This window comes from Onychostoma macrolepis, chromosome 18, assembly GCF_012432095.1.
Source record: "Onychostoma macrolepis isolate SWU-2019 chromosome 18, ASM1243209v1, whole genome shotgun sequence".
NCBI lineage: Eukaryota > Metazoa > Chordata > Actinopteri > Cypriniformes > Cyprinidae > Onychostoma > Onychostoma macrolepis.
Genome location: NC_081172.1, coordinates 9,331,675 through 9,345,270, shown reverse-complemented (window position 1 = coordinate 9,345,270; position 13,596 = coordinate 9,331,675). Strand labels below are relative to the sequence as shown.

At 35.2% G+C, this 13,596-nt stretch overlaps 1 protein-coding gene across 5 annotated transcripts in view; it reads left to right on the top strand.

Moving 5' to 3' along the window:
* The window catches only part of btbd11b (BTB (POZ) domain containing 11b), a 63,703-nt gene that overhangs the window by 35,429 nt on the left and 14,678 nt on the right, over positions 1 to 13,596 (top strand). For all 5 annotated transcript variants that reach the window (XM_058750651.1, XM_058750650.1, XM_058750653.1 and 2 more), the window contains exons 3-5: positions 2,778 to 2,921; positions 11,553 to 11,757; positions 13,219 to 13,371. In XM_058750651.1, coding sequence (XP_058606634.1) covers positions 2,778 to 2,921; positions 11,553 to 11,757; positions 13,219 to 13,371 — 502 coding nt within the window. The remainder of the gene's footprint in view (positions 1 to 2,777; positions 2,922 to 11,552; positions 11,758 to 13,218; positions 13,372 to 13,596) is intronic.

Below are 13,596 nucleotides of genomic sequence, written 5' to 3'. Positions count from 1 at the left end.
CTGAAAGGAAAGCGAGCGAGATGCCAGTCTTACCACCCGTTGCTTTAAGTGTTTCAGGCTGGCTGTGCATGAGCCTGGCACACTCATCTGTCACGGAGACCCGCTGAGAGTTTTAATAAGAGCTGTGGACTCAGGAGATTATAGTGAACGAGGGGGAATTTTGCTCCGCTCTAGGATCTTATACACCTGTCAGTCATTCTTCATTGAGCTGAGGCGAGGGCAATGTAGAGCAAGATCTTATTATGAACATCTGCAGGGCTTCGAGTTTAGTTTGTATTAATACATGAATACAATAGCAGAGTACTAGGCCCAGGACAGTGAGGTGTGGTCTTGCATTGCTAAACACCTGTACTTCCTCCCATGCCGCAGGCAAGTAACCATCACTCCACCCCTGCCTTGTCTCCATGGCAACCTAGTTCAAATTCTATCAGGATGCGCCTTATTTTTTATTCCTCCTTGAAGCAAAGCACTTAATGTAAGATGGACTGCATGATTTATATTGCAGCAATTATATAAGGGTGCATTTTTAATAATAATAACATGCCTTGGAAGACCTATGATGAGTTTGTCGAGCAATATATTTACATTATGATAAGCAACATACTCTGCCGTCACATTTCCCCGGGTGAAGCTGATTAAGGATTTACATCATTCCCGCTCTCAGGCAGGCCCCTAAAATTACATTTGCCTCGCGAGAGTAAATGAGACGGTTCAAACGAAAGCCCCTCTGTCAGTGGAGGACAACAAAACAGAGACATTTGTTTCCACCACATCATAATTTAACACGCCGTCGGCTCCAGGAGTGTTTGGCAACAATGGGACTGATGGAAACACAAGGATGAGAGAGAATCCAATTTTCGAGGAGCCCAACCATCCTGTTAAAAACAATAACCACTGTGATTCAGACACTAACGGAGTCTCACCCCAGCGGTTCGGCTGTGAGCTGGGATGAAAAGCTTTGTGATGGTGCAGTAGTGCTGAACAAGCGAGCCTTCAGTTCAATGTTGATTTCAGGGACGCTGTGTGATGTGGAGTCTGTTTCATTGGTAAAGTGCGGAATCCTTACAGGTGTCATCATTGAAACATTAGCATTAAGTTATATGCATGTAGACCTAAGTCTGTGTTCCACAAATAGAGGACAGCGGTTCTTTACAGTAATTGCTGGTTGTCCGGAAAGGTGATACGCCTCCCTTTCTCCTTGTGAGCAGACAAAACAAGCGGCCAGCCAAGTTTATCACCTGTTACCGCCTTGAAGGGAGTCCTGGGGGACCTGATAAACAGCTTGCCTGCTTATTATTATTATTAAAGAGATAGTCCATCCAAAAATAAAAATGGGATAATTTGCTCACCCCTTATGTTGTTCCAAACCTGTATGACTTTCTTTGTTCTTTGGAACATACAAGAAAATATTTTGATAAATGTTGACAACCAAACAGTTTCAATTCCATTGACTTCTGTTTTATGGACAAAAAACACAATGAAAGTCAATGGGAACCAAAATTTGTTTACTAATATTCTTCAAAACATCTTCCACAAAAGACAGAAAGTAATATGGGTTTGGAACGACATGAGGGTGAGTATTATAGAGTTTTCATTTTTGGGTGAACTATCCCTTTAAATGAAGATGACGATCCTCTGCAGTGAATGGGTGCCGTCAGAATGGGAGTTCAAACAGCTGATAAAAACATCACAATAATCCACAAGTAATCCACACCACTCCAGTCCATCATTTAATATCTTGTGAAGTGAAAAGCTGTGTGTTTGTTAGAAACACATCCTCCATTTTAAAATTAAACTACTGCTTCTGGCCGAAATATGAGTCCATAATCCATAAAAACACCTCCTGTTGTCCTCTTACATATTTTTTATTTTTATTTGTATTTTTTTTTAGATTCAACTTTATTGACACTGTGCAGGGTACAAGTACAGAGCCAATGAAATGCAGTTAGCATCTAACCAGAAGTGCAAATAACAAAGTATATAAATAAATATAAAAAACATATATACAGTATATAGACATTAAGCTCTATAACATATAGTGCCAGTTATGAAGTAGAGGGGAAGAGACTAGCTCTTGGAGGTAGTATTCAGTGCCTGAGATTGGAGTTCAGTAGTCTAACAGCTGAAGGAAAGAAACTATTCCTGAGTCTACTGGTGTGACAGCGAAGACTCCTATAATGTCTCACCGATGGGAGAGGAGTGAACAGTCTGTGATTGGGGTGAGAGGAGTCTTTGATGATACTTCTCACTCTCCTTAGGCAGCGTTAGGCATCAAAATCCATCTGCATATTTACTCTTTTGGACTATTTTTGCTTGTAAACAGTGCTTGATCTGTGCATATTTCTCTCCTGATTCAGACGAGACAACTTTTCCACTGGAGAAAGCAATATTATGGATTGAGGATTTTAGCTGGAAGCAATGGTTTGAAGTTTTTATGATTTTAGCCGGAAGCAACTCCAGTGATTTTTCAGGTTGAGACAGAAGTCCTTGTAGTCCTAGTATTGAGCTGTTGAGCATGGTGCTAACAACTGCAAGGTCATGGGTTCTGTTCCTGAGGGGTGTATCTTTGATATTATTACCATTATTATTATATAATTGTCTTTAATGTAGGATAAAAATCTGTGCTTAATGAATAAATGTTAAATGACACTTTTATCCCAAGCATTCCCTGGGATTTAAACCTATGCTCTGCTGGTGTACTGGAACTTTGAGTTTAACAGCTGCATTTTTTTCTAGCTGAACATGAATTTTTCTTTTTGTTTAATTCTTTTGTGCAGGAATCCTCAGTTTGCCGGACAGTTTGAGCTTGCACAGGAACCAGCAGCGCTCAAATAAAGCTGGAGACGCCTACAGTCAGTCCGAGCAGCGTACTATTGAGCAGTCCCTGCTGGCCACACGCGTGGGGAGCATCGCTGAGCTCAGTGAGTAACCGAACGTTTATTTTTCAACTTCAATTAAAGCTCTTCTGGCACTTTATACTTGATCTACCAATCATTCCTTGTTCAGATAAGCGGAAGCCACCATTATTCTTTGGTTAAATACTTGTTTGTGTTTGCATGTGTGTGCGCACACATCTCTTATAAGTGTTTTACCCGGTATTAGTTCTGTTGGGTGATCTTCAGCTCTGTTTGATCTGCATGTACAGCACATTTTCACAGTACTCAGGATCAGCTGCATGATGGTGCGGAGTGTTTAAAGATATAAATTTCAATGCAAATTCATTTCGTTTGAAGTAAGTTTTAGCCCCGGGTTGGAGCATTTCACACCAAAGTGGTATGTGTTTACTAGTAGGAATCCATCTGCTCAGGATTCAGGTCTCCATCTCTCACCTCAAACAGGCCCTTAGCTCTCAACATCCCATACAGAACAATCCACTCTCATACAAGTGCCATACGCTGCATTTGATTTCCCCATGAATTTAATGCACTGCTTTAGATATATCAGTTTTTAAAAAGGTCATTGTTATCAGTAACTCGGCTGTTTAACTGAGGACTTAGTTAGACAGCATGCAGTTTGTCCTGTGTGCATCTCCATCTGGTTTAATAATACGTATAAAAATTAATACATATTGTATCGTATTATTAACAATGAATAATAATAAAATAAAAGAATTCATTTCTAATTAGGAAATTAGGCAATTTAATTTTTAATTTTGTTTGCGTGTGAGTATTCTTTGTTATTCTATTTTGTACTTTGTACACACTTACAGATCTATAATATATAATGCATATTTCAGCCACTGACGCCCTGGAGCTCACATCTCCGGAAACATCAAAGCAACTTTTCAAAAAGACGTTATCTTTATTAACAAACCACATATTTGAAGTCTAAACAATTACATTTTCACTTAAAAAACTCTTAAAACTACATTCCGTGACACAAAAACAGTATTATTTATAAAATCATAGTGGATTTGGGGGTCCACCATGATACTAGCTGTGAGAAATACTGCAACAGTTCTGTTATTCGAGGACCAGAAAGAACTGTTGTATAAAATGCTATAATATTATATATTATTATATATGTTATATATTATAATTGTTTGTGTATGTATATATATTCTCTATTTTGTAGCTTTCAATCTCTCTCTCTCTCTTTATATATGCATTTATTTTTAGTTGTATGTATTTATCATATTTATATATTATGTATATTTTTGAAAATTATATGGGATATTTTTATACAGTATATCTATATTTATTTTATGTATACACAGTATATATTGCATTCTTGCATTTATTTTCATACTAAATTATGATTTGTCTTCTTTCTTGCATATTTTTTAAATACTGAATTGTAAAAGATCTTGTGTTACTTGTACATAATTATCCAGTTATAGTTGCCTTTACTGCACAGTGACGTGTGATGTGCAGCCATCTGAAAACAAGATGCATGCTGAATGTCATGACAACAACAGCATTTAATTTAAGCAGAACCAAAACTTTAACACTATTGGCTTGCAGCCTTGCAAGCACTGGTATTTCCTTCTGGAAATGCAAATCTAATTAGATGTAAAGCTCTTTTACTTAGGAGATTGGTCATGTAATTCAATATATTTTACAGCAGAAAGCTTGTTCTATTCTTGAGAACATTGATTTTAAACACAATACTATATGTGCTGCAGGACAGACCTTGAAAGTGAAATCTTTGTAGTCACAACGGATGCCTTATGTGAACTCGGCAACAACAAACACAAAAATACAACAAATAAGCATGGCACTGTTTAATATCTGAAAAGTCAATGGAAACTTCTCATAGCAAAGCCTGGAGAAGCAGATATGCGCAAAATGCTGCAGTTTGTTCCTTCAGAAATGCGTGTGCTCTTCAAAACTTAAATATAAAATCTCCATTAGTACTTTTTTATAGACACAGTATCCATGGAGATTTCCATAAAATGCGCTCCTCTCTTCTGTCTGTCTCTCTCTTTCTCATGGATGTCCCCAGTGACCCTGCAGGGGAAGTTGAGGGCAGTTTGAACCCTGGTTAGGGACAGCGGTCCTCCCCTGATTTACACATTCAGTATTCCGCCTCCAGCAAGGGCAGGAACAACAACTGTCACATGGAGGCTCTTTCTGCTTTTGGACAGTCACAACAGACCACTCTCACTCAAAGGGCAGAGTTTATTTTAAGAGAAGGCTGAACTTGCAAAATGTAGATCTAATTATACAGCTTTTAATGACAAATGAGTTTTTGTGTGTTGCTGAGTTTCTATTTTATTTTTTATTTTACAGAGTTTGCCTATCAAGAAAGATTTAAAATAGCATAAACTTGATGTGAACAAGTCCCAAGTCTGTATTCAGAAGAACCGGCATGTTTCATAATATATAAAATACTGGTGAAAAGTTTGGAATAATTAAGTTTTTAAAGAAACACAGTTATAAATATACATTATGTGATACACTACCAGTCAAGGTGTCATTTGGTAGCATTAGTTAATCTATTAACTAACATGACCAAACAATGAACAATGCATTTATTACATTTATTTGTTCATCTTTGTTAATGTTAGAAAATACAGTTGTTCATTGTTTATTCATGTTAGTTCACAGTGCATTAACTAATGTTAACAAACACAACTTGTGATTTTTAATAATGCATTAGTAAATGCTGAAATTAACATTAACTAAGATTAATAAATGCTGTAGAAGTATTGTTCATTCTTAGTTCATGTTTACTGATGTTGTTAACTAATGTTGTTATTGTATGAATATGAACCTTATTGTAAAGTGTTACTGAAATTTCTTATGCTCACCAAGGCAAAAATTTAGTAGAAACAGTAATATTGTGAAATATTGCAATTTAAAAGAACTGTTTAATGTTTTATTACATTTATAAAAAATATATATTTATTCCTGTGATAGCAAAGCTGAATTTTAAAAACATTTTTTGTTTAATATCTTTTCTTCAGGATATTTTCAAAAGAATAGCAATAGTTCAAAAGAATAGCATTTTTTAAATATAAATAATTTGCAACATTATAATTGTCTTCACTGTCACATTTGATCAATTGATCAAATTGTACTTGTTGAATAAAAGTATTATTATTATTTTTTTTTTTTTTTTAAATCTTAGTTAGCCTAAACTTTTTAATGGTAGTGTATCATGGTTCCCACAAAAATATTAAGCAGCAAAAACTATGCACCAAATTATTATATTAGAATGATTTCTGGTCATGTGACACTGAAAACTGCAGTAATTGTTGCTGAAAAGTCAGCTTTGCCATCACAGGAATACATTTTCTTTTAAATTATAATAATAATTCACAATCTTACTAATTTACTGTAATTGTTTTAAATCTTGGTGAACATAAGAGACTTTTTTACAAAACAAAAATCATAATTATTCCAAATATTTGACTGCTATTACATAATGCATATTTATAACTGTCTTTAAGTACAGTGTTTGTACCAGGCTTTTGCAGTAGGATCAGGGCTATTATAAAGTTCAAAACTGTATGTTATTAAATCCGAATGGAGAGCATTCAGACTCTCAACGTCACTGCCTCTCAGCAAATCACTGTAAAACTGAAGTGCATACGACCTTTTGTAGGCTTGTCACGATCCACTCACAGCAGTATATATCCAGAGGGAAGCCTGAAACCTACAATTCCATACGGTAATAGTACTTTAACGTAATTACACTCATAAAATCCCATAACAGCAGAGCATGGCGGTAGATTAAATCTTCTTACAGTACATAGGTTTTTATGAGACGCTCATGAGCAGGTTAAGTAGAAGACATCTCTCCCTGCAGAGCACTAAAAGGTCAAAAGGTCAATGCATTAAGAGCCTTTTTTGTCACGTTCTTGTCTCTTTAAATTCCATTGTGTCTTTGAGTTAGCAGATCTCGTTCCTTAATAATTCCCTCTCCAGATCTGCACTGAAGAATCTGACTCTTTCTGGGGTCAGTTTAACAGTAATGCAGATTGAGTGGCTATTGCTTGCTGTATAGAAAAGATAAGTGGTGCATATTTAAATTTAGTTTCTATTATGTGAAATAAAATCTAATAACTGAGGAACAAATGAAGTCCAGAAAAGCTAAGCTCTATTGCACTTTATGGGCTTTCTCCTACATACTACATTTGTTCATGTAATAGTTTGTTTGATCTAAATAAGACCAATTCTCTGCTTTCAGCATTTATGTGCGTGCGTGCAAAAATTTTACCTCTGGCTATGGCAGTTACTTAGCCATTAACAGTTAATTATGAAACATACATTTGTTGATAGTCATTTTTGCATTAGTCTACACCGATTCTAAAAACAGCCCTAAAGGAGAATCGACTCTTATGCAGAATAAATAGCTGTTTAAGTGTCTTACATTAGGCTCTGTCTGAACGAAACCTGCACAACAGTGAGGATTTTTTTTTTCTTAGGTTGGCCAGACACCAATCAAAGACCTTCATGGCTGGATTACCATCACTGAGTGTTTCCATGCCGCCCATAACATTTTTTCCCCCTGTTTTCCTAAAAGTCCCTGTTTCCTCCCATAGTTCTGCTAATGCATCTATTCCCTCTTGCTCCATAAAACGCTCATTACATTTCATTGCTTCATTGCTCCGGAGCACTGCTGGTGCCCAATGACTGGTTCTTAATTGTTTATCTACACTTTTCTTACAGGATATACAGTAATTCTAGTGAGCAGTCAGTTTTCTGTCACAGGAAATGTAGCTGTAACCTTGATGTCTGCTGAGATATACATTTCTCTGGCATGTCTGGAAAAGCCAACCTCATTACATATAGGTGTGAGGAGACCCAGACTTTTCAACAGAAGAATAAGAGAAAACTGTGGGTGAAAATTATGATAAGGGTAAATATACAGTATCTACAGTATGTTAAACATATGCAATATATCTAAAAGGAAGCAAAACTCAAAGGGTCTTAAAATCGAAATTCATTATTCATCGATTATTATTATTATTATTAATGTAGATACATGCACACAAAATATTCTCAAATGTTTCAATGCAAAAAGTCTTATGCTTATCATCATTATTTAAAAAATATATATAATTTACTGTTTTATAGTAGTAATAATAATGCTACATATCATTATTATTACATATATAGTAGATGCTGTATATTTAGTTCATATATAATTGTTTTTTCACATTACAGTAATGAGAATATGACTTTTGCATTATAGTAATAAGAAATGTGCTTAATTGTATACTTAATTTAGTTTTGATTTTGAGAATGTTTACAATAAAATATTTAATAATAAAATGTAATATTTTATAATATTAATAATTAAAATGATTATAAATTATTACTAATAATCATTAATTAATACTTGTAATAATTAAATTTTATATATTATTATATTTTAATTAAATATTGTTATAATTATATATATATATATATATATATATATATATATATATATATATATATATATATATATATATATATAATTTTACATTTTCATATATATTAATTTTGTCAAATTAAATTATAGTTGTTGTTTTATTTAAGATGTTTGGAAAATGTTTCCCAAAATCAGTCTATCTTGATTTTGGGATACAGTTTTTGATGTTATACCCATGACATGCAATTTTCCAGACATTTTAAATAAAACAACTACAGTTAATCCAAGTTTACGTCCCAGTCTGACATTTCAAAAAGACAAAAAATCTGTTCTGTTACATAAAGCCAAGAAGAGCACCTTCCTCTCTCATGGCCTTTCCTTGATAATTTATGTCGTGGTTCAGGGAGGACAGCCAATCGATTCTGCTCAGTTTTCACAGTAAAACACCACTCTGCATCCTCCATTCCCAACGTCTCGTTCTCAGTCTGGTGATGAAGGGCACCTTCTCTGCTGTTACGGATGAGACTATCATATTTAACCCAAGACGCTCAAGCAAAAAGAAGATCTTCTGCTGTGTTGTTATCTTACATTGCCATGCGTATTCGTACGAAAGCCCCACAGTACCTGTAGATGATTGGCTTTCTTGGTAATGAGGTTTACAGTCATGACTAATAGACGAAGACCTTTTGCCGTGGCCGTGTTTGTTTAGCTGGTTAATCTTGAGCATATCTCTCAGTCAGTTCTCTGCTGCCCCTCTGACTTGAGGAAATGTCACACGCTATCATGAATAAGAGATGAGTGTCGGTCACAGAAGTGCCCCAGGTGGCTTCCAGCCCCTCTCCTCCTCTCGAGAGCCTCCTGCCACCACCTCCGACTGCAAACGCTGTGTGTTTCTCTGCTGACAGGTGTATTCTTGCACTTTATTGTTTCATGCGTGTATAGCTGCCACGGCTGCTGATAATGTATTCCGCATAATCCTGTAATTATTGTGTGTAATTACAGTGCATATCTTTGGCCTCCGCTGTCAGAAAGTCCACATAGCTTCCGCTCAAACTCATCAGTATTCTCTCTTTACAATGCCTGCATTCTTGCTTTATTCTGTCATTATGTACTCACGCTCATGTTGTTTCAAATCCAGAAGAAGCGTTTTTGTCCACACAATGACTGTCAATGGGATCTAATAAAACATTGGTTTGCACTTCGGCGCAATTCGCATTTCTGCGAATTAATTTGAATTCATACAGTTGTATGTTTTGTATGTCCCACTCATGTCCCAGTGACTCAGTTATGTTTATAAATTGGATTAGAGGCGAACATTTATGCTTTTTTTTCTAAAAAAACACATTTTCGTACAAATTAATACCACCTTGTAAAATAGTTACATTTTCTTGTGAGATCAGGTTGGCTATTCCTTTAAATCTGCAGCCTTGTCGGAGGAATTACAACAGTTAAACAAGTCGTTTATTTCTCTAAATGAATGCTCATCTCGCACAAGCGGCCTTGTTAATTCATTAGAGTAACAGAGATGTGAAATGTTCTAGAGAGAACGAGTACGAGTGCTGCAGTCATTTAAGTTGCAGAGCAATAGATGAGGCTGTTTCTCAGTGTTCCTTTCAGAGTGTGTTATTGACTGTACTGAACACTGTGTAGTTCAGTTGAACGCATTCAGAAGAATTAGGTCTCATGGACTAAATGAGACCGTAGATGACCTGGAAGTTTCACATATGAAAGGCAATAGTCATTAGAGCGAGAGGAAGAGTGTTTAATGTTCTGTGTAATGAATGTAGAGCTTTGTGTGACCTTGTTTGAAAAGAGGTTTGTGACATTTTGCATTTTTGGTGTTCAACACAATCCATCAGATTGTCTGCTCTTTACAAAACATCTCTTGCAAACGTGCACATAACTTTATACACACTATATAGCAGGGTTCCTCAAATCTTTCCCTGGAGGGCCAATCTGCTGCAGAGTTTAGCTCCAACCCTGATCAAACTCACCTACCTGTGATTTTCTAATGATCTTGAAGACTCTGATTAGCACGCTCAGGTGTGTTTGATTAGGGTTACAGCTAAACTCTGCAGGAGTGGGCCAGATTTGAGGATGCCTGCTATATAGGCTATATATATATATATATATATATGTGTGTGTGTGTGTGTGTGTGTGTGTGTGTGTGTGTATTTAAATGTGTATACATATATACTTTATACACACTATATATATATATATATATATATATATATATATATATAGCAAAATGTACATGAAACATCATGTATCTCTTGGAAAATTAGATTTTGAACTCGTTTGATATAAATATTTTCAGGCTGCATTGCGCTTAACTGCTAGTAAGATTTAGCTTAAACACCAAATTGTTTTAAATAAATTGTCTTCTTCCAAGGTTTTTTTTTCAGTTGCTGTATATGGCAGTAATTGAGCACCAAATCAGCATAATTCTGAAAATTCAGCTTTGCCATCACAGAAATATATATTTGTAATATATTTAAATATGTTCAAATATAGAAAACACAATATTACTGTTTTTACTCTGTTTTAGATTAAATAAATTCAGCCTTGGTAAGAATAAGAGACTTCTACCATTTAATAATTCGAAAATTTGACTTTTTTCAAATTATATCTATGCAAATAAGCTCCTATTGAGTTTTTAAATTCAAACAATATACCTGGGTCATTCGGAGTGATCAAAAATCTGTCCTCATAGAGTCCTGACAGGTGTACTCTGGCAAAATTGCATAACCTTTTTGGGTAACACTTTATTTCGATAGTCCACTTTAGACATTCTACTAACAGTAAGTAACTTTGCAACTACGTGTCAACTAGCAGTCATTAGAGTATTAGTAGACTGTCTGCTTAATATCTTCTAAGACTTTACTTTGATGGACCCACAACATACAACATACTGACTATAAGAATCTTTGCAAGTATATGTCAACTGAGAATTAGTTGACATGTAGTTAACACGTAGTTACAAAGTTACTTATAGTTAGTAGAATGTCTAAAGTGGACTATCGAAATAAAGTGTAACCCCTTTTTGCGTAATATTCAGTTTGATGGACTGGCCGAGAATTTCATTACTGACAAACGTGCTGCTGAGGACCTACAAACAGCTGACTGGCGGAGAAAGATTGACAGAGCTGCTAATTTTTTATGCTGTAGCATCAATGCGACGACAGTACTGTCCTTCACCATTTACATCATTCCCAGCAAACCAAAGTTCTCTTGTGCCCCGACAGGTGATTTAGTGTCCAGAGCCATGCATCACCTCCAGCCTCTGAGCATAAAGAACCACAGCAACGGCACTCCGCTCCCTCAGAAGAGCAGCCTGATCCACTGGGAGCCCGAGGCTTTATATACACTCTGCTACTTCATGCACTGCCCTCAGATGGAGTGGGAGAACCCCAACGTAGAGCCGTCCAAAGTCACCTTACAGACCGAGAGGTGAGGGGACTTCCTCTGTGGCTGGGTATTTTTGTTAGGGAGCTTTCTGATTGATGCAGTAGCTCAAGGTACTTACTTTAAGGCTTAAGCCAAGTAGTCGTTTATTCAGCCTGACACTGTCATATAATGAAATGCAGAGGAGTGTAAATGTGAAATACAAGGCAACAGACTGCAAGGCAAAGGCAATGCAATGAAATGAAACCACATTATAAATAAATGAAGAGTAGGTGAAGCACTTCCTGTATCTGATGGAAAATTACGTTAGTGTCATTTTCAAAGATATTAAATAAGTAAACGTTTATGGGTTGATTTGTCTGCTAAATTTTGAACTTGTTTGGTGTAAATATTCTCAGGTTGCATTGTGTTGCAGCTGCTAATGAGATTTAGCTTAGAAACCTAATTAAAAAATTTCATCTTCCAAGGTCATGAAGAGGGCTTTTGCTAGTTGAGCTGATATTAAGTTGCTGTGAGATTAAGTCCAGTTTGTCTCTCAGAGATTGAAGTATTTAAAGATCAGTGTTGTTATTGCTAACTAAAACTATTCTGTTAATTGAAATAACACTACTGTTATCGAATATAAATATGAAATGAAAAACTTACAATAAACAAAAATGAGATGTTACCAGCTAATTAGTTTTAGTTCTAAATATATGAAGTTTATTTTCAAAAACAGAATACAATTAATACTTTTTTAATTATGTTATCATGTTTTTATTGTGTTAGCTGTATTTTATTTTATTTTTTAACCTAATCAAAATAACCCAAATGCAGTTTGATTGAGATTAATTAGAATGCACAATGAAATAACATGATTTTTTTTTTAATTGTTAAAAACGTTATCTGTTTTTGCAAATGAACTCTTCATATATAAACATGTTCTATATACATATACATAATACATGTGACATTGAAGTAACAGCTGCTGAAAATTCAGCTTTGCCACAACAGGAATAAATGACATGTAAAACAAAATACTTTAAAATTGTAATAATATTTCACAATATTATTTTTTACTGTACTTTTTAACAAATAAATCAAGCCTTGGTGAGAGACCATTCTTTTGTATTATTTCTTCTAATATCAAAAAATATTAATTATTCCCAATTTTTGTATCCACGTTTATATAGGCTATATGCAAATAATATACTACAAAAAAATATAGTATATATTTTGTTAATATAAGTAAAGATGAAATAAATAAAATATAAATATTAGATAATAAAAAAAAACTTACACTAAACAAAAGTTACAGAAATGCAGCTAAAACTGGGAAAAAATATTTAATAAACAAATGTTTAAAACACAAAAGCACAAAAGCAAAATGACTAAAAATGAAACTAAAATTCAAATGAAAACTGAAAATATAAAAGCTAATTTAACATATTAATACCAAAATATCATTAGTAAAGACGAATAATGTATATTTGTGAAATAACATAATCATTTTGTCTCCTCCTGCAGGCCGTTTCTCGTACTGCCTCCTCTGATGGAGTGGATCAGAGTAGCTTTGGCACATGCGGAGCACCGCCGCAGCTTTTCAGTGGATAGCGATGATGTTCGGCAGGCGGCCAGACTCCTGCTGCCCGGGGTGGATTGTGAGCCCCGCCAGCTGAAGTAAGCGTGCTGCCATTAAATTAACATCCAGCTACCAGATATTGCTACCCATCATGAGTGAAATGAAAATGGCTCATAAACAGTCTGTACAGGGAAAACAAGCTCAGTCGACCCAACATAAGGCATGCATCACACCATAACTGCTGTTTTATTAGTATTAGGCCAAGTGTTGTAATGAAAGCTTCGCCCATAGATGAGTGTTTCACTTGGAATATGTGACTCAAG